This window comes from Chaetodon trifascialis, chromosome 6, assembly GCF_039877785.1.
Source record: "Chaetodon trifascialis isolate fChaTrf1 chromosome 6, fChaTrf1.hap1, whole genome shotgun sequence".
NCBI lineage: Eukaryota > Metazoa > Chordata > Actinopteri > Chaetodontiformes > Chaetodontidae > Chaetodon > Chaetodon trifascialis.
In genome coordinates this window covers 24,417,368-24,442,511 of record NC_092061.1, presented here as the reverse complement: position 1 = coordinate 24,442,511, position 25,144 = coordinate 24,417,368, and the positions used below count along the sequence as shown (strand labels likewise).

The 25,144-nt window shown below is 42.2% G+C and overlaps 2 protein-coding genes across 3 annotated transcripts; both read left to right on the top strand.

The window, feature by feature from the left end:
• The first annotated feature begins 6,904 nt into the window (after positions 1 to 6,904).
• On the top strand, positions 6,905 to 18,287 carry erlin2 (ER lipid raft associated 2). Of its 2 annotated transcripts, XM_070965454.1 has the most exons (12): positions 6,905 to 6,984; positions 8,471 to 8,578; positions 9,707 to 9,788; positions 11,166 to 11,212; positions 11,409 to 11,470; positions 11,666 to 11,791; positions 12,810 to 12,883; positions 14,151 to 14,209; positions 16,126 to 16,217; positions 16,308 to 16,397; positions 16,681 to 16,760; positions 16,862 to 18,287. In XM_070965454.1, exons 2-12 carry the CDS (start codon positions 8,472 to 8,474, stop codon positions 17,039 to 17,041), a joined length of 999 nt encoding a protein of 332 aa, XP_070821555.1. In that variant the 5' UTR covers positions 6,905 to 6,984; position 8,471; the 3' UTR covers positions 17,042 to 18,287. The 2 variants fall into 2 exon arrangements, with proteins under 2 accessions (XP_070821555.1, XP_070821556.1); XM_070965455.1 differs by lacking the exon at positions 6,905 to 6,984 and having other exon boundaries at positions 8,324 to 8,578.
• Positions 18,288 to 20,722: 2,435 nt separating this feature from the next.
• ch25hl3 (cholesterol 25-hydroxylase like 3) lies at positions 20,723 to 24,730 on the top strand. Its single transcript, XM_070965456.1, has 2 exons — positions 20,723 to 21,391; positions 22,829 to 24,730. Exons 1-2 carry the CDS (start codon positions 20,952 to 20,954, stop codon positions 23,202 to 23,204), a joined length of 816 nt encoding a protein of 271 aa, XP_070821557.1. The 5' UTR covers positions 20,723 to 20,951; the 3' UTR covers positions 23,205 to 24,730.
• Positions 24,731 to 25,144: the final 414 nt, after the last annotated feature.

Sequence of the window (25,144 nt, the reverse complement as noted above, 5' to 3'; positions counted from 1 at the left end):
CTCCTCTGATGGAAAGTCCCAGCGCACTCCTCTCCAGAAGGCGAATACGTCACTAAGTAGCGGCCCAGTCAAGCTCTCCGGGCTGGTCCAGATGGATGGCTAGCAGCTGTTGGCCCTACAACCTCTTCCCTCAGCACAACCATTAGGCCTATCTGTCTGCAATTTCCTCATTCTTCCTCGGTTCCCTCTGAAGTCCACTCTGATCGTTTTCCCACACCCCCGCAGCTCAGCACGGCACCACACTGTACGTACACTGCAGCATCGTTTGGCCTGAGCAGACCCGGGTACATTCACTGGACCAATTACCCTGTCCACCCACACACACATGCATGCACACACACACACACACACACACATGCATGCACACACACACACACACACACACACACACACACACACACACACACACACACACACACACACACACACACACACACACACACACACACACACACACACACGTGTCCTCTAATAAATTTCACCATGAGGCAAACAGGCATACACCCATGAGGAAGACGTTAAAGGGAGATTTTTGCAACCAGGAGAAGATTAATGTAACGCAGCAGAGAGAGGCCAGTTGTGTAACTTTGTGCTGGGACCTCCTTGAGAGGACTCTGCAGCACCGTGAAGAGCAGGACAACCTCACCTCTCGACAGTAATGGGAACAGATGATACTGGGAAAAAAAGATGAGAGGAGAGGTGAACGAGACAGGGTGTCTAAGCCTTTATATCATGACATATTGGTGTCATGATTTACATGTTGGCCTCTAACTAAAGCCAACTGAACAACAGACTTTCTCACTTTAAAGTTACTGTAATCCTAATAGTAATAAAAAGGAATCACACTATTACCTGTAATCTGAAACACATCACTCATAGTGACAAACCCACAGAGAATTAGCACATGGCTCTGCAGTTCCTCTCAGCTCTGCGGAGTTTTATAGCATTTTTAACACATTACTTTGCTTTTTGGCACAAAACTTACCTGTTTTGCTTCAGTCTCGCTGCTCTCATTATCAACAATATCAACAAGATTGCACAGCACCAACCAGCAGACAGACCAAATTAGCCACTAGCTTGTGAACATGGAGGAGCATTATGCTGCTAAAGAGCTACATGTGTCCCTCAGGAGCTGGTGGAGACCAAAGAAGAGCTGCAAGGAAAGTGAATAGGTCAGTGTTGCCCAGAGAAATCAGTTATAGTAGGTTAAAACATATTAGCTTACAATGCTGCTTTTGGGAACTTATTAGCAGTACACATAAGCTTGCATTGGACAGAAATAAAGCATTTTTGCATCAAGATCTGTTTGGGGATAACCAAAATGTTTTGTGCCATTCAGGACTTTTGACTCACTTTTGCAATTTTTACCTAGTCCTGGTTTCAACATTTGTCCAATCAGAGCCAAACTTTAGGTAACATTTAGTGACATGGAACACAAGTGAAACCAAAAATGGCTGATAACACTGATGTTAAATTGTCGGTAACTGTCAACAACATTTGTGCGCCTAAGCCATGCTCAGTTTGCTAAATCCAGCTAAGTAATGTTGTGTTTTAGCACAAGCACACAGCTCTGGAATGGAGGACTGTGGGAGCATGGAGGGCGAGTCTGAGGTATGTAGTCCAGCTGTGAGCTCATTCTCTGTGTATGTACTGTATATGTATACACACATAGTGTATATATATTCACTGAATGTTTGTATACATGTTCCATTGGGTTTATTCCAGCTGCAAGATCAGCACCAAGCCTCAAAGCTATGTGTGCAGAAATGTATATGTGTGTGAGTGTTCATGTGTCAACGACCAATGATTAATGACCCACAGCCCTGCTTTCTTCAACTTCCTTCCTCTCCAGTCACACACATCATCACGTGTCACCATAATGGACGGTGGCAGGCGGCTGTAGCAGCTCCTGCTCGGCCTCATGGATCCAAACAGACCATAACATCCTCCAACTGCAAATACACTCATACATTTACACAAAAGCTGCACTGAAAGAGTTTACATGTCAGTAGCCGTATAATGTGCCATCAGTAAACTGCGCCCGCCTGTGACCTGGAATAGAGGTCAGCTCTGTGACTTTAAGAGACTTTTTATGTTTTACTTTGCTGGTTCAGTGCTGTGTTTTGAGGAGTGTCTATACCTGGGGTGGAACAATCTCATTTGGATAAAGAAAATGAGGCTACATCAGCATCTTAAAGGAACAGTTCGACACTTTAGGGAAAATATGCTTATTTGCTTTGAACTATTTTGCAGTATTACTATGTTTGTTCCTTAGATTTTAATTTCTCTTCTATCAAACTGTCCAGCACACCACAGGAGTCAAAGATAGGCTTTTCTGGTACTTGAAAACACAATATGTGTGGTTAACAATAACATTTTCATTTTTCTTAAAATCCTCAACTACAGCAAGCAACTTAGGCCAATGTTACAGAGAATTTGCCTCAAATAAACGTACCTATTTACTGTCTTACACTTTATTTCAAGAAGATCGGTCCCATTCTCAGATCTAGCCATAACTCTATTCAATTCAATCAATATTTTTATCATGATAATGTGTCTAATGACAGTGTGAAACTCATCCCTTCTAGTGTCTGAATCTGCATCTGTTTATTAACGTAGACTTGAAATTCAGTTGTTACAGGTTTCCATATTAAACTGCAGCCAGAAGCTGGTTATCTTAACTTAGCATAAAGAAACAGGGGGAAGCAGCTTGTCTGGCTCTCTCTAAAGGTAATAAAAGATAAATAACATCTTGGGCCTTCATCTCCCCGACTGAACTCTTCACTCTCGGTAATGACAGAACTTCAGGAAGTCACTGCTCCCAATCAAGAAGTCACATTACATTTTGTTTTCCTGATGCACACAAAAAGCTTCCAGTCTTTGTGTTAAACTAAACTAATTGCCAGCTGGCTCTACATGTAAATATTTAGTAATATGAAAGTGTGGTATTGATCTTCTCATCTCACTCTTGGCAAGACAGCAAATAAACTGATTTTCCAAACTTTCAACTTCAAAAATGTATTTAACAGGAGATCAAGGTTCACTTAGAATTTGAGCTGATATGGAAACAATCTTTTACTAAAATCTCTACCAGTGCAGCTTTCACAATTTGAATAATTCTATTTGACTGTTGCCCATGGGACAATTACCCACTGATAATTTAACAATACAATGCATTTCAGTTCTGGTGAGAGCTACAAGTACAAACTAGAGGGGCGCAGGTGTGTGTGGGGTAGTGATAGTTGGATCACAGTTATATCCACGGGCGTCGCAGACAATCCCTGAATCCGGCAGGCTGCGTCATAAAAATCAATGTTCTGATTAATAGGGCTGGGTTGTGGGTGGGTGCACAGCTGCCTAACTTCATTTGTTAGACCTATTTAAATCTCCTAACACAGGATCTAATGTTAATTAATGCTCTGTGTTCTTCTGTGATCATCTGCTGGGGGCCTGACCAACATTTGGCATCAAAATATTAATGAATTCAGAAAATGTGAACATCTCATTTACTCACCAGTAGAAGATCATCAATTATCTTGCCAACCCCTGGCACAAGCCAGCAAGTCTGTAATTCATAGTTCACCCATTCTACACAATCAGATTATTATTGTCCAGCCGGCTGGACATTCTCTGGAGCCAGTGCACTGGATGGGCTACAGGAGGTAAGTCTGGAGTTGTTGCAGAATCACTAAGCTTGTCTGTTAGACACAAAAGGCATCACTTTGGTTTATTTTTGTTGGCCAACTGTTGCATTGAGTCTCAAACGGTACATTTTTGTTTGTTTCTTTGGTTCCCAAATTTCTTTGGTGTATTGAGCGCTGACTGCCTCCTTGATGGAGGTCTGAGCATTTTCTAGGTAAGTGTGTAGTTGTCATGATGGCTTCTCCATGTTTTTTTTACGAGTCTGTTCACGCCAATATAGGCTGATGTAAATAACATACATTTTGTAAGGAAATTACAAAAAAATAATAAAGATAATTATAGGCTAATTAGGTCTAAATAAATGTTTTGTTTTGTTTTTTCATTTTAAAGTCTGGCCCCTACAGTGTCTGCTTAAAATAAAAAAATAAAAAAATAAAATAAACACACACACACACACACACACACACACACACACACACACACACACACACACACACACACACACACACAGAGTTCAGGTTCATACAGTGAAACTGGAGAAACCTCCATCAAAGCTGTCTAAATTTATTTCAGAAGCTACACGATTGCTTCTGTTTCCTCTGCTTCTCTGATGCACCACAAACAGACAAAACACAACCAAATTAAGAAATGATCTTCGTCAATTTTACAATGTTTCGCAATTACTTGTGTGTATTTCGTCAGATTATTTGAATTGGCAAGCTAGTAACAAGCAAAAGGCTGAGGCTAGTTTAAAAGCTGATATCTGGAATAATATCTGAATCATGTGATTACAATGTTAAAATAAACCAAAAGTGTGTTGTCCATTTGTTTGCGTTGTGAGCAGTTAATGGCTGTATGGAACAGAGCAGTCAATGAAATAGGTTCTCCAGAATTTGTGAATCACTGCAAACACAAGAGGTTCTTGACCACACAGTGATAAATGTGCACAAAAAATATTAGGCTGATGGGTCCAATAGTATGCAAGATTAGCTCTGCATACACACACACACGCACATGCACACACAGGCCCAGTGAACACATCTCATCCATCAAACAATCACAGACTTTTCCAAACCCATTCTGTCAAACACTCATGTATGGGTTGCCCAAAAAAAAGTGCTGCAAAAGTGTGTGAGCACATGTGTCCAGGACTGTCTGCTGACATGCTGCAATGTGCTTTAAGTGTGTGCGAAAGAGAGGGAGAGAGACAGATAAAAGAGAGAGGCAGAGAAATGGAAAGAAAGGGAGTGGTACGGACAAAGAAAGAGAGAGAGGCTGGAAGATAAAGACAGAAAAAGAATGTGCAGTGGAAAAAGAGGGAGAGAAGAGAAAGGAAAAGGAACAGCAGAGAGACAGAAAGCAAGCAAGTCTTGCATGTGTGTTGGTTCCCAGCCCTGTCAGGGCCCTGTCAGCCTGTGATTTATGGCACCGAGACTGGGAGCAGTCTTCGCTGCCAGCTCAGTATTGTTACAACTGACAGCTAATGAGGCCGGACGGGCTTTCAAGCACAGCACTTAACAGAGGCCTCCATCTTCACGAGTCACGAGCTCTCCTCTTTCTTTTCTCCCCTCTCTTTCTCTCTCCCATTTATTTCTTCTTCCAGGGTGGCAGCAGTGTGGCCAGCTACCACGAAATTTCTGGGAGTGTGGAGAGAAAATAAGGCAGGCCGACAGAGATATATGGGCGACTCTCTGTTGCTGCCGCACTTCCACTTTCTTCCTCCTGCATGCTATTAAGCCAGAGGCTCAGCTCATATAAATGAGGGAGAGAGGGTGAAATACACAAAGGGAGAGATCCAGCCACTACACTGCACTATACTTTTCTTCTCAAACCAAAATATTCCACTCTTTCTACAATTACCCTGTCATGTTTTCAGAGCCTGGAGTTACATGTCTCCTCAGTCTATCTGTGATTATGTGAGTGTGATCTGTGTGAAGGCACCTGAACTTTATAGCCTTGGCTGTGGTGTGTTTTACCTTCGACACCCCTGGCCTGGACTGCTTGGACCCCTTTCTATAATCAGTACCAGAGTCTCTGGCAGAGCTGCCCTGCCTCCCCTCCCCACCTCCTCCCTCGGCCCCTGGTTTCTTGTCAGTCGTGATTAATGGCACTAGGGCCCCGGCGAGGCTTACGCTGCCAGTTCCAGCGATGTTCCCTTGATACTTAATGAACTCTGACAAACTTCTTTTCCCTTGCTCTGTTGTTCCCCTTCTCCTCCACCACCCCGCCCCTCCCTGTTTAAAATGCACGGCACAGAGCTGCCACTGCAGCACCTAGGGGTTAGCTCTGGTCCTTTGAAAATTTCTCAAGAGGCCAATGTCTAAAAATAAAGTGCCACAGCCAATTTTGTGTCAAGACCCTTAGTTGTGTGTCATTTTCAGGGACTTGTTGCTGATTGAACAAGAAATAAATCTACTTTTTGAGCTTTTCAGGGATTGCCCTTTTAAATTTGCGAGATTATGGCCTAATTTTCTTTAATTAATGTCAAACTTTCTGTTTGTGGCTTTTGCCAACAGTCTACCATATCCAATGCAAATTAATGAACAGGAAAAAACAAACAAACAAACAAAAAAACATCTGCTGCATGATAGCAGTGAAAGCCTAAAATGCTGAAATGTTGAAATCATGGCAGAGCGAGGTAATAGGATAATTCAGCCTTTTCTACAATTTCCTCATGAAAATTAAGCAGTGTGTCTAAGGTGGTCTCTGTCGCCATCTGCTGTTTACACTGTGAAGGTAGAGCCACTGCCGAGTTTTGCATTTAGAATACCTGAAGTAGAGATTGTTGATAATATTCCATCCCGAGGCAACAAAATCACCAGTTTGCAGGTGGGCTATGATGCACTTCGAGGAGTGTTGGAGAAGGGAAAAACAGGGGGAGATTAATACTACTTTGAAGCAAATTTAAAGGTTGCCACAAGAGTATGTATCCTTGACCCTGGTGACCAAAGGGTAATTTCTTCCTACATATGACATACAGGTGAAGTGGGTCTAAATTCTCCCTCCTATTTTGTCAGTACTGTAAATAGTTTATTCGATTTAAATAAACAAGTTAACATATTTTCCTCTGTATTCCTGCAGCAGCAGCTGCTCTGACCATCGTGGCCAACAGGGGCCCCAAACGAGCAAATAATGAGTAGGAACCTTGTGTGCCACCCAGCACTGTATGCGAACGTCAGAAGCTGTGAGCTGACCTCCCACGGGGGGGCACTAATACAACAATTTGGATGCCGAACAGTTAAACTCCGACGAAGAAGAAGAAGAAGAAGAAGAAGAAGAAGAAGGTAGCAGGTGCCAGAAGTGCCTGCTTCTTATCGGCAGTCCCCTTTGACGAAATTACAGGTAAGACTTGCCGAGTGAGAAGAACGTGTGTTACTAATGTTATCTATTTGAACCAAGTTTGTGGCACCCCCGGCCTGGCTCAATATGGCAGAAGCATGTTAAACGGACGAAAAACGTGCGGAGATTGTGGTGCTAACTTGTAACATAGACAAAGGTTCATCAATATTTGGCCTTGTGCTGTGACGCCAAACGTAAAGTGTAAGTAAACTAGGTCGTGACATCTAGATAACTGATAGTATCGTTAAACCGATCTGCTATTGGAAGAGGCTCTTCTTTAAGAGGCAACAATAATACAGTAACTTACATCCATGCTATCACAGTTAGCTCCGCAGCGCTCGAAACCAAGTTAAGTTCTAATGCTCATATATTTAAAGTCGCCTTTCCCAGAAATCATACACTCATGTCATAATCTGATTGCTTAACGACTGCAAACAAATATCCAGATTCACCCCTTTCATTCGGCATATATGCGTTAGCTGAAATGTTGTTCCCTGTGTTTATTTTCTTATTTTAATTGTTCACTTTGAACTGCTGGAAGGCTCCAACAGTAAACGCTAGTCGTCGCTTAGTCCACCACTTTCCGCCACTTTTCTATTCAGACAGCTTGTGTTTGGACGATCAACCCTCTCTGATGTTAAACACTGTTACAGCAGTTTTCTGCCTTTGCAACGAAACCTCTGACAGATTTGCGACAGTTACTTCCGGTCTGTCCTTGCGAGATGTCAGTACAGATGCACTTTAAGACACATTATCTAAACTAACGTGTCACTGTCGGAGCATACAGTTGTTGTTGCAGATCAATTGAATCCAAATCGAGATCGTCTCAAGGTTTTCGTTCATTTCCCTTGAAATTTAGAATCTCTTCCTTAGAAAATATGATTCAGCCCAGTGTCCTTCAGAGACAAATAATACCAGAATAAGGACAGGGAAATGTATATTTGATAGGCTCACAGATACAAAGGGGAACAATATAAACACTGCTGAATAAACACTGAGACAAGTCCAGTGTTGACACTAAGGTCACCTGATTGTGTATCTGCAAATCCTTACTAACCAAAGCTAAGACAGCTCCTCGTCCAACTCTTTCAGCTTAAATGAGCTAAAATAGCCGTCGTCACGTATAAGTGAAAGGTATGGTACCGGCAGATTTGTTGTATGCATGATGAGAGGTTACAACGTTTTCGCACTTTAGCCCCAATCCTCTTTAAGTGAGGCAAGGTCACTGAGTCCCAGCTGATGCCTGGCTAAGCCTGAGCTGAGAGGAGATAAACCAGTGAGCCACAAGCCAACTCCAAACGTGTTACTACAGCGCTATGCAAGGGGCCCGCTCAGTGCAGGTCCTGCTCACTGAATGGACAGACAGAGATTATTTGTACTTGTGGATGGGAGCATTTGATTGTAATTAAAGCAGGACATAAACGGCAGTAGACAAACTCCTTTCACATCTGCTCATTTTCACATGCTGTCGTCCCTGTCTGCCTGCCAGGATGGCACAGTGGGGTGCCATATTCTCAATCATTGCTGCTCTTGGAGGAGCAGCGCTCTTAGCCTCCGTGCACAAGATCGATGAAGGACACACTGGAGTTTACTACAGGTGAGACAACAACACACATTGTTATTTTTTTTTATTTTGTGTGTGAGACATTAGTGTTAAACCGCTCTGCTGTAAACCTGAGACAATAAAGAACGGAGCATCTGCTTCAAAGGTGTTTGCCTTAAGCAACTTAACTGTTAAACAGTAACTAGTGTAAATACCTGAGCGTTAAGATTGCCAAAAAAGCCGTGGGCCTGTGCCTCTGTACCTTCTGAGGCGCACTAATAAAGACTGATTCATGAGAAGGTGTGCCTCTTTATCTTTAAACCTCAGTCTTTAATTTGTCTTTCCACAATTAAGCAGAATAGTTTTTTTTCACTAAAAGCTAAAATTAGCCCAAGAATTTTATTATGCGTCCACACCGGCAACAGCTGTGACTGGAGGTATTATGGTTTGGAGCTGTCCTCGTGGACATGGTGTCTCAGGACGTCTTGAGAGAATTTCTTAAATAATTTGATTTGGCACAAATGTCCACTTGGACTCAAGGGTAAACTGATTACATTGTGAGGGTCAAAGGTCACTATGACCTTTCACAAAACATTTTAGACCATAACTCAAAAAATCATACACTAATTATGACAAAATTTTACAGAAATGTCTTAAATGATGAAGTCATTAAAGATTCTGTAAAAGCACTTTTCTGGCTGTTATTCAACACCATAACTCTTCTGTGCTGCCGGGCTGAAGGTGTGAGCAAAGCTTCCACATTTACAATTTGTAGCCACTTTGCAGAAGCATATTGTAGTCCACCACAAGCTCATTAGTTCTCTGATACTGAACTTCAGGTGGTCGTTGTTGCACCATGTGATGAAGCTCTCTATCAGTCCTCTGGACTCTTCTGGAAAAATAGTCTCTAAGTGAAGACAGCATGTTTCTCACTGGGAATTATTCACTGGAATCATACATGTCAATAGAGTGAGACCTTTCATTTCACCAAAAAATACACGTAATACCATTTATTAAATTCCTTCACTACATATATTATGAGTCTGGAACAACATGGATGTAAATGCAACGTGACTGAGGGAGTTCTACTCTACAGTTGAGTCTGAAATACAGTGTGTGTGTGTGTGTGTGTGTGTGTGTGTGTGTGTGTGTGTGTGTGTGTGTGTGTGTGTAAAAATGCAGGGGAGGAGCTCTCCTGACCACCACCAGCAGCCCTGGTTTCCATCTTATGCTTCCATTCATCACCACCTACAAGTCTGTCCAGGTGAGTCCAGTGAAGTCAGTTTTATTATCTGAGATGACTAATAATCTGTGAGGCATGTGACACCCTCTGTTCTAAAAACTTAAAAAACTCAAACTTTTTCTTAAACACTTAAAAAACAAAACAATAGTACTAAACACTTCATTAACTGACAGACTAAGTGAAGAAGTGTCATGAAGTGGTAAAATGACAGTGAGCATGTGATAGTTTTGCCCAAGGCTGTTAAAATAGTCGCAACTACTCTTCATAAGAGGCTGCTGGACAATATCGTAACTACACGGGCCTCCTGTTCTAAAACTGACACAAAGAGCACTCTTGGAAATGTTTATCCTTCATGAGAAATACTGTATTCTGCTTGCTGTGTAATTAGCTTTGAAGGCAAATCCGTCATGAACAGAGCGGGGGTTGTGAGAAAAAGTAAAAATAAATATCCCTGATTGATTGGATGTTGTTTCTCCAAGCAGCATTCAAAGGAAGAGGCCTGTTAGAAGCCTTCATTAAAAATTGAGTACGCACTGACCAGTGGACTTTAGGACCTGATCTGCATTGACCCGGGCTGTACAGGAGACGAGACAGAGGTCTGTCAGTCAAGCTCATAGTCAGGAAGATGGCAGTTTGAACATAGGGAAATGTGCACAAACTTCTGTCATCATAAATATCAGCAAATGTATGTGCTCATCCTGTTTTTCCAAGATGGAAGGATCGGTTTGGACCTTGAACCTTGAACCCTAAATAAGGTTTTCATCCATTAGCACACAATGACTATGTCTCACATTGTGTCTGGATCTTAGCCAGGTGTAAATGCAATCCGTACAATGTGCCGGCATCCATCTGCAGCATATCATTGATACAGATATTTGGGGTTTTTTGATAGCATAAAAAAGAGGTTGTTTAAATTTAAAGAGTGAGCAAGCGAGAAGGCTGAGGCAGGCTGACTGTATGACTGTTCTGTGCCATGAAAGCACCAAAAGAGATCCGATCTCTGTGAGGATAACGAGAACGCATGAAAAATACCAGGTGCAAACGCAAAGGCAAGAGCAGATTGTTTATTATTTGGAGAAGTGATCCAGGTACAGATCCATTGTAACACGGGTTGTAAATGGGCTGGTTGTGTCATAAAGATGTTGATTCAGCTCTTAGTCGTGTTGTATTGCATTTCATGATGCTGACCAGGACTTCCTGTAACTGTGTGTATCCTGTATGCACAACTGGAATCCAGGTTACTTCAATTTAACATATTGACTCATGTCATTGAATACTGTGTTGGTGGGTGTGCTCCCAGTCCAACCACTGTGCGTCTGCTATTTTTATAATGACGTCAGGTGCAGACTTTTGTGGTTCTGACATCCATAATAATGAACCTTTGTTTTTGTCTCGCAGACGACGCTGCAGACAGATGAGGTGAAGAACGTACCATGCGGCACAAGGTAGGTCTGCTGTTTGCTTAAGTCGTATCAGATGTGGTCCCCAGATTTATTACACTGAGTGTTCACCTCGTACCCTACACCTCCCACACAGCCTGTTGGATAGAGTATTACACCAACACTGCCGGAGTCAGACATTCATCTCTTGTCCTGGTGTTTTAGATGAAAGTGTTAATGTTATGTATTTTCTTTCTTTCAGCGGAGGAGTGATGATTTACTTTGACCGCATAGAAGTGGTGAACTACCTCGTTCCATCAGCAGGTAAACTCACCATTGTTCAACTCCTGGATCTGTCCTCAACTCCCCCTTCATTTCCTTCCACATCTGGAGATAACTTGGCACCGGCAGACACATTCGGCATTGTTGTGTTGCAGCTGGCTCCAGCAGAGGCAAATATTTGTGTCCTGTGCTGGCTGTCATTTCTGACTTGATGGAGGACTTGTTTTCTCTCTGCAGTATACGACATAGTGAGGAACTTCACAGCAGACTACGACAAAGCTTTGATATTCAACAAGGTTCACCATGAGCTCAACCAGTTCTGCAGTGTTCACTCACTGCAGGAGGTGTACATCGGCCTGTTTGGTAAGTGTGGTGGGCCGCAGACTGGGTGTAAACTAGTTCCTAATTTGAAACATCTCATCTCTACATCTACATAAACAGCATGTAGTCTGTCAAACAGATGAGGGTTCAGGACACACTAGTTTTATGGCCTGTCTCATTTGGTGGTCTGTACCCAGTTGCACACATCTGTTGTGAATCAGGTCTATACATTAACTGTTTTGCACATACCATCGGTGTTACAGATGTTCAAAGTCTTTCAGCCCAGGCCACAGAATTGTTCTCTCTAGTGTAGAACATCTGTTACTGTCTTCTAAAAACCACCATAAGTGGCTTGTTACTTAAAAGGACGAGATAGAGCCCCAGCTGAACAAGAAACGTTTTCTTATTTGTCTGTGAAGGTAAATTACAGGGAATGAGACCTCATGCTCTACAAAAGATCCCGATTATGAGACGATTTTGTCGTGGCCGACCAGCGTTATGGCCGCTACACTGCAACTCTGCACGAGCCGGCCGATACACTATATTACATAATGTGTGACTTAAAATGTGAATATTTCACTACAAATGTAGTGAAGCCTGACAGAACTTTACTTCACTCATTCAACCTCTTTTTTTAGTTTAATGAAGTCTTCTTGTATTTCCAAAATTCTAAACCATATGATACCATGGCAGCCAGTTTAAATGCAGGACGGAAGGCGAGTATATTTAGAAATGACACATAGGGTAAGTTTTAGCATTTTGTCACTGTTTCAGATTATCACAGTGCTGTATCACGCAGATGCTCCTGCAGTGAATTTCATGCAAACCGATTGTTTTGTAGCACATGACACACACATGTTGTACTGCACAGCCCTGACATGTTGACTTGGTGTCAGCTGTCTTTTCATTCACGTTGCTAAATGAACCCACACTGCTAAAGCACAGGTCACAGAAGGTAAGCACAGCGTGGCATAATGATGACACTGACAAAGAGATTTAGCTTATTTGATTTATTTTTTAAATCTCACCGCCTCGTGTCTGTCATACTTTACCCCCACAGACCAAATCGATGAAAACCTCAAGTTGACACTACAAGAGGATTTAACGTCCATGGCACCTGGACTTATCATACAGGTAAAGGAAGAGCACCAGAAAGGCTGCAGCCAACACAAAGTCCTTGTCAAAAAGGTCTCAGATACAACCAGTGAAGGCATCTCTCGTGTAGTCAGGACCAGCCTCCAGCCTTCAGTTGGCTCTGAGAAGCTGTTTACAAATGAGCTGCGATCTGATTGGACAAACCCTCAGCAAGCCTTTGTGAGCCGGAGATACTGGCAGCTGCGTTCTTGCAGGGGCAGTGGGAGGCTTTCCTTCCCTAAATCCTTTCAGTTCTGTTTATTTAACATGGCGTGACATAGAAAAAGAGTGCTCAAACAAATCTGTGTCTGCTTTGAGAAAATGTCTCCACGCTGTTGATTGTTGTCAAGCATTTGGACTCACAGACATGTTTTTTTTTATCTGCCTCCTGCTCTTGGTGCATGTCTGCTGCTTTAGCACACCACACTGCACTCTGTTAAAATCATGGACTTGTCAACAGCTACTCACAGCGCCCCCTGCTGCATGTCTGCTATAAGTGGATTGCCCCCTGCTGTATTACTGCACCATGCCCAAACCTCAGATGAGTGACTGGTCCGCAATGATGCACAGTGTGGTTTGATAGTCAGCTAGTTGACTGTTCTGTGAAACACACGCACACATGGACATGTAACAACGTAATCTGAGCTCAAAGGCTCACTTTCTACTTTAAAAACTTCTAAAAGACTTCTAAACTCTGACTGGACTGCAGAACAGAACCAGGATACTGAAGTTCTGAGCTGTAATGTCAACATAATGCTAGGCTGTATACACATACAGAGTCCATGCGTTTGCATTGACATAAGGATTTATCGGGATTTATCAAAACAGTACAAGACGGCTTTTTTCAGGGAAATTTAATAAGGGACAATATTATGGCTGAGATTAAAAGGAGCCGTAGTGGTTTTCACCACACACACATACACACAAGCATGCACTCATTTCATTCATGAGTGAGAGTGAGAGACGCTCCTCTAGGCTTTAGTACTCTGGCCTTAAGTTTCCTGTAAATGTCGTGAAACAGTTGAAATAACAATTGCGCAGCTCTTCCTGAGAAACCCATAATCTTCCAGTTCAGGGGGTCTTTGAACAGGACTGTCTTTCTTCTCAGGGCTCCTCTCCAGCTGCCTTTTTTGGTATCTCCCCTGGTGGCGGAAGCCTCTTTCTAAAGTCATGTTTCTTGTTAAATTCCTGCTGTCTTTATCCACCGACTTCACTGAGTCGACTGTTTACTAATCTGTCATTGTTTGTCTGTCTCGCTGGTCCACAGGCGGTCCGTGTCACAAAACCCAATATCCCAGAGAGCATTCGCAGGAACTACGAGCTCATGTAAGTTTTCTTTTTTTGCCCAACGAGGAATGTTCACTGACCCCTGAACCCTGTGTGGTGTATTTATTTTCACTCCCAAATGGATGGACCTTATGTTCATCCTACTCCCCCTGCCAAGCACTGTAAAGAAGGATGTTTCGTGTCAGTCTGTGAACAGCCAAGTCTGACTTCACCAATCTGCTGCTTAGCCACAGCAACTGTGATATGTTGAGCAGATTGAGGGCGTACAGTAAGCACGGTGAGGCATCAGCCACCGTCTTCAAGTCAACAGTCAGAATTTTAATAAGTTTTAAGCTCAGGCAGTGACTCAAACCCCACACATCATGCCTGTGTCAGATGGCCTGCGTTGTTACGTAACAGCTTGCGTCTTAGTTTGTAGATTTTGCCTTCGTTCCTGTGGGTTATGGTAACATTTACTCACCACCTGCTGAGATCTGAGGAGGCACTGACATCACTTACTGTAAATGGGGTCCAGCAGGCAGCAACAGGAGCAGTCAGACAGTCACAGAAGTTGTTTCCTGTGTTACCATTTATATTTTTAGCCATTTTATGTCCCGCAAAGCAACATTAGATTTTGTAGAAGCATGTTTTGATTGAAATTTGACCTACTGCAGTTGCTGTTGTCTTTGTCAAATGTGATTTTGGCACGGGCGATTGGACTTTGGATGTGCATACTCTTGGTTTCTCTTTCGAATGAGGGGTTCAGAATGTTTAAGCTTAATGCTTTTTTACAGCCTGTGAGACCCAATTAGACTCTGGAAATGTCAACAGGTTTTCAGCAGCTAAAATGTGATCATAGAAAAGATGGTCCAGACCATGGATATGAGCCCCGGGCTGTAAAATTTTCTTTTAAATTAATAGTTGTATTGTTGAGAGACAGACCTGAACAACCAGCTTTAGACTCTGATTGACATGGTTCTTTGCAAAGACATAATGATGCAAATCCAAGATTTAGTGTGTAGGCAAAGCATTTTGTTTCATGTGTCCATGATGGCACAGGACTCATCCTGAGGTTTTAGGCCCAGTCCCAGTGTCCCAGTGGACTCAGACTTTGAAGTGTGTTTCCAAAAAGCTTGCCAAGACTCAGGGCTGTTTCACTGTGCTTGAGGGCTGTTTTGTGGACTTTTCGAGTCCTTTCTGCACACTTTCCTTGGATAAGCAATCCTGCAGTTTCTTCAGGGGATTTCTTCTTGGTTGCATTGTAATGTTAAAAATGATGGCAGAAAAGCACATAAAACTAAAGAGCTGCCAAGAAGTCCTGAGCATCACAGAATATTCCTCCATCCAGACCATGCCTGGGATGTTACATAAAGTCTGTGAGCTTGGGGCTTGTGCTACATTCAGTTGATATGGGAGTTGCTGTAATTACCAGTTTTGCGACATGCCATAAATTAGCACCATCCAAGATAGATTAGACATGATTACTGTGACTTTTCACAGTTTGGTGCTTAATTATAAAAAGTGCCTGAAAAAGCAATTATGGATGCCTCATGTAGTCCAATGCTGAAGGTAATTTCACTCAAATTTATCGGATAGAGTTCCATATTAATGCATAGTATTATGAGCCCTCTCATGACCAGCTCTCCAGTCACACAGTGACTTGAGCTGACGTGAGTACTCACAAGTCATAAACATGGGAAGCTTTTCCATCACGACCTTCCAGCATACATGACATGTAGGCAGCATTAGTGTGTTGTTCAAGAACATCACAGAAGCATTGAGTTTTACTTAAAGATCCTCAGAATACTATTTAAATACCGTCTAGGCTTCTAAAGACGTGTGCAAAATGTGTTCATTGATCCACCGAAACAATATGAATAGGATAGTGAGTGAGATGTTGATCAGGCCTGCTCTGCTCACACAGCCCTGAGGGGAGGCAGAGCAGCCTTTAATAAGGTGTGTGTTTATGTCTGCAGGGAGAGCGAGAAGACGAAGCTGCTGATCTCTCAGCAGACACAGAAGGTTGTGGAGAAGGAGGCGGAGACGGAGAGGATCAAAGCTGTGATAGGTGAGAATGAAAATCTAACTCTCATGGTTACAGTTTGTTGTTCAGGGACCTTGCACACACGACAGGTTGATGTTTCTTTTTGTTTTATAGAGGCTGAGAAAGTTGCACAAGTGGCAGAGATCAAGTTTGGACAGAAAGTCATGGAGAAGGAAACCGAAAAGAAGATCTCTCAAATTGAAGGTTTGTATCCAGTGACTTAGATCCTTTGCTTAAGTAAAAGTACCAATACAGCAACGTAAGAACACAAAACTACAAGTAAAAGTCCTGCATTCCAAATGCTACTTAAGGAAAAGCACACACTTGCTACAAGCAAAATATTCTTTCGGTATCAAAAGTAAAAGTGTTGCTTGTCGGTCCAAGTATTTACTGCAGCTTCCTGCTTTCTGATTGGTCAAGCGGATTGGTCTTTTTTTTTTAAAAAAACTGGCCTGCCACTGTTGACTGTGTTTTTTCTGATTCATAGATGGTGCTTTCCTGGCCCGGCAGAAAGCCAAGGCAGATGCAGAGTTCTACACAGCACAGAGAATTGCTGAGGCCAATAAGGTAAAGAGATGACACAAATGTACCCCCACCTTAGCCAGGACGAATCCAGACTTGACGGTCCAGACTCTTTTGTAATTTGAATTTTGGTACCCCTCTTGCAGCTGAAGTTAACACCAGAGTACCTGCAGCTAATGAAGTACAAGGCCATCGCAGCCAACAGCAAAATCTACTTTGGGAACGACATACCCCAAATGTTTGTGGACTCTGGCCCTGCAGGGAGCTCCATCAAGGCCTCTGCAGCCATGGACATTATTGGTGAGCAGATCTTGGACCTGGATTAGCAAGGAAAGTAGCAAAACCAGTAGGACCACCCAGGGGTGGCGGACTGTCTGCTGGAGGGCAGGAGCCTGGCCCACAGGCTGACCGGCAGGTTGTCCCTCTGGCCCAAAGAAGCTCTGCTGACCAGGGCCCGTGTTTCTCAAACATCTCTGAATCACAACTAGAAATCACATTAGAGTTTAATTGTAAGCTTCTCCCCCTTCACAGCAGAGGATTGGAGTCATTTAGGAGGAGAGACTCAGATTGTTTAGACTCTGTAAATTAGGTAGGAGAAAAGCATCACCTGTGGGTGTATAACAAGCTCCCTTTGACCAAAACAATCATTTGAAGGCATTGGCCCTTCTGCTGTTCAGCGCTTGAGGTCTGTGCATCAAGTGCGTTTTGTCCGTTTAGCCACAACATCAAGGATCACATATCCGTTTCTGCTTACGTGTCCATGCACATGCTTGTCCTCACTGAGCAGATCAAGCAGTGATATTTGCAACCTGTTGACAGTGAAGAAGAAGAGGCTAAAATGTTGTCCTTGTTGCAGGACTTGATTGTTCACTGAACCTGACTCCCTTAGTTACTGTGGCTTTGCCTGTCAAGCTTTCCGTTCTTAATGGCACATACACGGTTTTGTAATATCCATCGAAGTTGAACATAATTTTTGTAACAATCAGTCCTTGCTTTCAGACAGAGGTACACAAAAGCAAAAGGCTTCATATTTCCAGTTGACTCCTGCCGATTTTGTCTCCAAGATGATGACTGTCACTAGCAGATTTTATCAGCTCTAGCTAGCTCGCTAACTCAGCTAATGTTAGCTCCATGAGTCTCCAGCTGCCTTTAAATGTTTCCAGCTGACTTGTTTTAAAACAGTCTTGTAAATGGGTCTCAAATATGCATTTGATGATTACATGCATGTCCCAGGCAAAAAGTCGACGTCCTCACCAGCTGATCAGTAGGAGACGTGGAAATAAACCAACAACTAGGGCTAGTCAGTCCTAGTATTTTAAGTATGATAGGAAAATTGGAAAATCCAACTCTTTTTTTTGGTTCTAACATAAGCTTGTTTGGCAAACATTTATCTATATTGGGCAACAGGTCGCTGGAGTGTAAACTTCCCAGAATCCAATACACAGCCGCTAACGTGGACCAGCCTCCACTCAGTGTGGGAAAACTACACAGAGGATGTGCTGACCATGAATGATGCTTTTTTTTTTTTTTTTATCTAACTTGGAACCTCACAAAGTGTAGTTAGTTAGTTAGTTCATGAAATGAACTAACTATTGGTCTTGGAAGTAACATGGGGTTATTACTGGTAGTGAGCTAGTTTTCTGGACATGCTAACTATTGCATCTTCCATTGGCACAAATAAACCCAAAGTTGAATCCATTCCTTAAACTGTTGCTCGTGTGTTTTCGGTTTTGACAGGATGATTAAAAAACACACCATACTACAGACTTTTTAAGTGCAGACCATCTCTCTCTCTTCAGCCTGATGCACACCACTTACGGACAGTCACTGCTCAGTGGAGGGGTTTAGCAGTGCCAGGAACAAGAAGCACTTTTAATCCAGTAAATCCTTTTTTTTTTTTTTTGGTTTGTTTTTTCAATGACATGTTCCACATTCCCACAAGTCCACAAGTCCAGGGCAGGGAAACTGTGCGCTTCAAATAAGTGTCACTCTGAGGATGATAGGCACTGATTTCTTAATCTGAACTGCTTGAAAAATACGGGCCTGAGCAGATTTGTCACTGCTGATGAAGCCGGGGTGATGAACGTACTGTGTGCTAGCTGCTGGCTGTCAGATGTTCTATCATCACTGCTTTTGTTCTTTTATGTTTTTGTAATTTCCTTTTGAGCACAGGGGACCTATTGAATATTAACTGAATTCACATTTTGCTGTATATGTATGTAGCACTTTGTTTTTCACACTGTACATTTAGTGGCGAGATTAGATTTGTGCAACTGTTTGTATCTGTTTGACATCAGGTGTTTAGTTTGAAACGGTGCTCACTTTGAAGAGATTGTGTTAGATCATGACGTGACAAAAAAAAAAAAAAACAGCTTTTGAACTCAACGTTTTTAGAGCTCCAGACATGTGACATCAGGTTTTCAAAATGGACCATTTTCAGCTATTTTTAATAAGTTAATCTAACCATTTCATGTATGTCCTGTAAGAATCTGATTACCTTCGAGCCTTTGGCAACATGACCCATTTCCCTGGAGGAGGAAGTATGAAGTGCAGTATACAGGATGATACTGAGGGACTCACTGGATAACTATATGTACATCAGAATTGTCTGAGTCAGTCCTTCATTTTTGGATACTTCAAAACCTTTTCATAGAAACCTTGATCAGGACCAGAAACTCTGCATTGACGTGTGACTTCCCGTGTTCTCTCTAAGGTGACTGAAGCAGTTTGTTTCCCAGCATTTGACAAGCTTTTGTGGAATTACTTCAAGAGGAATGTGATGTTGCACAGCGCAGAGTGTGTGAGTGTGTGAGTGTGTGAGTGTGTGAGTGTGTGAGTGTGTGAGTGTGTGTGTGTGTGAGTGTGTGTGTGTGTGTGTGTGAGAGTGTGTGAGAGAGTGACCAAATGATGGTTTTTCCAAAGAACCACTCGCTTCATTTTGTAGGAAGAAGGTGGGCAGCTTTGTTTTGGCATTTATTGGGGGAATTTGTCTTGTTTTTTTATTGGTTGAGCAGACACAATGCCACGGTGAGAAGATATTTCACAACATAAAAGTGACAGTGATGAAGTGTTTTCGACTCTGCTCTCTGATGTCTAAAGTCTGTCCCGTCAGCCCTCAAGGTGACTTTCATTTGTCATTTTTATAAGAATTTCTGTGACTGATTGAGACTTGAAAGGCAAATGTTTTTGCACTGATTTCAGTTGTGAATGTGCAATGAAGATACTGTCATCTGACAAAGTAAAATAAACTGGGTTATTAACGACGTTATGAGTTTTTATTTACATTGCAAGTGTAACGTGATGTGTAGGATGGATGTAATTAATAAAAGTTTAGACAATAAATGATACAGTATGTAAACAGCTGTTGTAATTGCATTAGATTATTGAAAATAAGTAATAATATGAGCATAATGAAAGTCTCCTTACAGTTTGCCCACTCTTTAATGGCTGCACATAATAACCTGTGTAAATTTGAATATTTGGATCATTTACCTTTAAGGCCAGTTGATTTCAGTGGAATGGTGCTTGAGTAATACCTCTGACATTTGCGGTGACTCATGAATATGCGGCATCTTTTCTCTTTTCTCTTCAATCAGATTGAAACTTTCACTTTTTGTTCCTCAGAATGATTCGTCATTTCATTTCGTTCATTATCTGCCAGTGTTTGATTTTAAACTGTTCTGTCGTGACTGAAGTCTCTTTTTCTTGGAAAATCCCCGAATTGAGAGAAACGTTATCCAAATTTAACTTAGCACTGTTGGTCCAGTGTCAAATCATAATCTGACAAAATGGTCCCCTCAGGTTACACAGAAATCCCCTGCATTTCCAGCACCCAGCGCTGCTCAGGTGGCTCAAGCGCGTAAAGATGAAAGGTGCCGTCAGGGAGTTCACCTCTACTCTTCAGTTTCGCTGCGACATAAAAGAAAGGGGAGAGAAGGCATCAGCTCTACACATGTTGGATGCGGGGCCCCTCCTCCCACCATATGGAAAGAGGACTCCAGCAGGAACCGCAGCAGCATGATTCGCCTCCTGGAAGAAGTGGGACAGCAGCAGAGGAAAAACTCCTAAATAACCCTTTGTAAGAATTTAAGTGTTTATCCGGGACAGATCCCCTGGAGTAGGTGCATTCAAAGTAGACACGCACTACTTACATGAGGATATTAGCTTTGAAAGGAAAAACGTTTTTTCGTCAGAACTGGTGATGTAGGGGGTCGTGGTGAAGAGGTGAAAGCCGTGATGAATGTACCCTCCACAGAGCATGGAACGGCATGCGTACCTCTTCTCCAGGGGCTATGGGAGTCTGTGAGGGCAGAGCAGGAGGAGATCCTGCTCTCTCCGTACCTGCCTGCGTCTTACGCCTTCTTGACGCACGTCATCCTCAGCGCACCTTTCTTCGCGCTGGACGCGCTGGGCGGCGTCTGTCAGCGGGTCCGGCTGTGGAGGATCGCCGCAGGCTCGGGTCCGCCGCCGTCCCTCCAGCGATGGTTTGACTGTTTCAGGAGGGTGCTGTGGAGATACCTGACCTCCGTCCTCCCCGCCACCGCGCTGTTTCAGACTCTGAGGAGTCCCAGGTTACCGGAGCTGGCTCCGTCCTGCTGGCAGCTCTTTGTGGAGGTCTTCGCATGCTTTCTGCTTTTTGACATGCTCTTCTTCATATGGCACTTCACCATGCACAGGTAAGCAGCACGCACCTGGTATCATAGCTGTGTACTCATCCATCCATCCATCCATCCATCCATCCATCCATCCATCCATCCATCCATCCATCCATCCATCCATCCAGTGTGACTGTGCTTAAACTGCAAATTTTTATCTTGCTATTATTTATTTTCCTTTGTGGCGTTCCTCCAGTCTCAAAATATTTATATAATTATCAATAACTATCAATATAGACCATATCACTCAATGTTTGAAAGCAACTAAGTACATTTATTTATTATTAAGTACTGAAGTACAATTCTGAGTTAGTTGTAGTCAAGTGATTCAGTATTGAACTTCCATAAAGTTGGGGGACTTTTGAGACACAGATGTAAAAAAAAAAAAAAAAAAAAAAAAAAAATTTAACCATTTCATTCTCCAAAATTATGAATCCTACGTTTTCCATAATGGAACTTAAGAGGGACACTTAAGAGAGAGATATTCTACTTTTTACTCCACTACATTTAGCAGACAGCTATTAGTCTACTTCACACACTAAAAAACAAAACTTAAATGACCTTACATTTACATTTTCATACAAAATCATTTCATTTAACCTCCCAATATATTAAATAAGAATCAGCTCCTCCAGCTACAACATTAAAGTGATGCTTACCTGTTAATGCATCACTAGTTATAATCCAGCAGTTCAATACATACTAATATTCTGTCAGAGACCGTTTTATGTTCATAGTGGGTACCTTTATTTTTATACTTGGAGTAAATATTAGTGAATGCTAAATAATGGATCTGAAAGTTTCTTTCACCACTAATATTGATGTATGCTGTACTACCTTTCCATACCGAAATCATTTGTTTAAATGCATATCCTCGTCTGGGAGAACACATGAGTGGGTGTGATGAGCTGTGCAGGCCAATAAACATGTTCCACAGTTTTGACAGTTTATCTTTCAGGATCACTTCTTATAGCAAACTGCCATAGACTGCTGAAGATTCTATACCATAGATCACTATTAAAGTATTTAATATTTAAATGCATTGTTTTTAAAGGTGTAATCAAGAAAATCAGTTTTGGACCTCCATAAAGTTGGGAGACTTGTGAGAGACAAAAAAAAAAAAAAAAAGAAAAGAAAAAAGAATCATCAAAATTGAAGCAGCAAAGCCCGAAATATCCCGACTTTAGCATTTCAATCTGCAAAGATACTGAATAATACATATCCCATAATGCGTGCTAAGTGACCATAGACGTCCTGTTCTCTTAATAAGAAGCAACAATATTAGTAATAGTTGTATTATTGGTAGTAACAGTAGTAGTTGTACTGCAGTATTAGTAGAATTCACTTTACATAGAGAACACTACCACAAACACAGTGCCATTATACCCTTCTGGGAATATTGGATTGATTGTCCAATAAAGTAACAGTATAACCATTTTTCTGTCTGTTTCTCATCAGGGTTCCTTGGCTCTACCGCAACATCCACCAGCTGCACCACCAGCACCACACACCCTTTGCACTGGCAGCCCAGGACGCCAGCTCGGTCGAGCTGCTGTCTCTGCTGCTGCTGGCTCTGAGCAGCACCTGGGTGGTGGGCTGCCACCCTCTGAGCGAAGCCCTCTTCCACCTCATCAACAGCTGGCTGGCGGTTGAGGACCACTGTGGCTATGACCTGCCCTGGGCTCTGCACAGACTGCTGCCCTGTCTGGGAGGAGCTCCTTACCACCAAGCCCACCACAATCGCCACAGTGGAAACTATGCCCCCTACTTCACCCACTGGGACCACCTCTTTGGCACATACCATGCATCAGTGCCATATTCACGTACAGGGTGACAAAATGATGCATGCAGCAAACTGAAGATTGCTCAAGTTCCTGCAAAACTATGAAGATACAATGAAGGATGTTTTCTGTAGATTTGGTAGTTTTTGATCAGCTTGTAATACACGCACTTCATGACTGACGTGATCCCACAGTTTACAGCACATTAGCAGTGCCATTTCAGTCACATATCCTGCAATATCAAGACATTTTGAGAGTTGTGACCACAAAATGCCATTTATAATAAAAATGACTGAAATCTTCATAAATCCTTCAAGAAGACTAAACACTATAAGTGATACCAGAATTCACTCAGCTTACGGACTAACATCTTGTTCACATGCACCAGAAATCATCCATCAGTGCCATTTTAATGCACATATCTACAGCTGTTGTACAGCAAGTGAATGCAACACGAGATGAGGAGATTGCAGGGGTGAAGCAATAAATGAAGACTTTAATGAAACAGCGAACAAATACGTGAACTGACGTGCAACTAATTTGCCCTCGTGACATGGGTGTGTCTTTGGATGCATTCAAATGCTTCCATATTGTAGACATAAAGACAATAATATGTGACATATTAATTTTGCTCACTGCTGATCATATGTGCAGTGAAAGGGAAAACCTCAAATCTGAGTGAATGTCTGCAGTGAGCTGATATTCACTCATACTGTACCAGCCATCTTTACAAAGTGCTTTAAGTTCAATCCTTTGGGAATTACTTTCATTTGCTTTCTTGCAGAGTTAGATGAGATGATTGATACTTCTCTGAGACACGAGAGTGGTATCTTCACATCTGTCTCTTGGCAGGAAAGTGAGTCCTTTGTGCAAAACCTCAATAGCTTAGTCGAACTGTCTACAATGTTAAAGTAAATATTTAAAGCGGACATTCCTCTTTTAGCCAAAGCTGTTGTATAATTTGCACCATATTTTCTTGATGAACAATTTGTAAAGACTTGCATTTTTCATGAATCACTATTTCTACACAAAAAGCTTTACAAATATTGGGCTTCTTAAGCATGAGAATAGCAGGACATAGACTTGGAGTTTTGTTGTTCACCGCAGTGTCTGTAGTGCTGCTGTGGTTAGTCATTTTTATGCCATGGGCCTCTCAGCTGTCTACATTCTCTGCACCGTGCTCTGGACTGAACAATCAAAGCCACATGTTTTTCAAGATGAGAAGTCTTTCAGTCACTATTTGCAGTTGTAACCTTTCTCATTTTTTTTCTCATTATCAGGGTTTCTTTTCTGCAGAATTCAGCTGGAATCATGTCAAATGATTTGTAGATACCTCTGTTGGCACTCATGCTCTTTTCAAATGAAAAAAAAAAGGGTATTAAAAAGCTTGAGATTGCGCAAGCTTCCTACACTTCATCACAGCGAGACATGGGGTCTAACATTTCATGACTCACCACGGGGAGCCTCATGCACTTCTTGTAGAAAGACTTACGATGTGTCTTTTTGAGCATGATTTAAACATGTAATAGTACCACGCTTACAGATTGGATTTTTCTCACACACAGCAGCCGACACAAGAACAGCTGATAATAAAAAGTTTGAGGCTTTCTGGGTAGTGAAAGTCATTACTGTGAATGAAGAATGACAGTTGTACTGCTCTTTTTGTTCTGACTTGCACTGAAGTCATTTGCTGAGAAATGAGTCTGAGGGTAATATTTCTTGGACCGTGTAAGCATGTGAACTACACTGGACATCTGTTTTTCATTACTGACTCTTTCAATGGGCTTTCTGAAATTTCGCAACATCACGGTCAAACATAAATTGTTAAAAGGTGTTTACACAGTTGGAGGCGCTTTTGCTTATTGTCATGAAGTAACAGTTGAGTAAGCTGTACTTTTCCTGGGAAATGAAAAGACTCAAGGAAAGAGTAAGGGATGAGTACTGGGTGGTGGTATTGCCAAGAGATGAAATGATAAACATGTGACCCAAAACG

Coding starts and splice junctions, on each gene's coding strand:
- erlin2 (XM_070965454.1), top strand. CDS start 8,472: ATGGCACAGTGGGGTGCCATATTCTCAATCATTGCTGCTCTTGGAGGA. Junction 11,792..12,809: donor GGTGTACATCGGCCTGTTTG/GTAAGTGTGGTG, acceptor TTACCCCCACAG/ACCAAATCGATGAAAACCTC. Junction 16,398..16,680: donor GAAGATCTCTCAAATTGAAG/GTTTGTATCCAG, acceptor TCTGATTCATAG/ATGGTGCTTTCCTGGCCCGG.
- ch25hl3 (XM_070965456.1), top strand. CDS start 20,952: ATGAATGTACCCTCCACAGAGCATGGAACGGCATGCGTACCTCTTCTC. Junction 21,392..22,828: donor TGGCACTTCACCATGCACAG/GTAAGCAGCACG, acceptor GTTTCTCATCAG/GGTTCCTTGGCTCTACCGCA.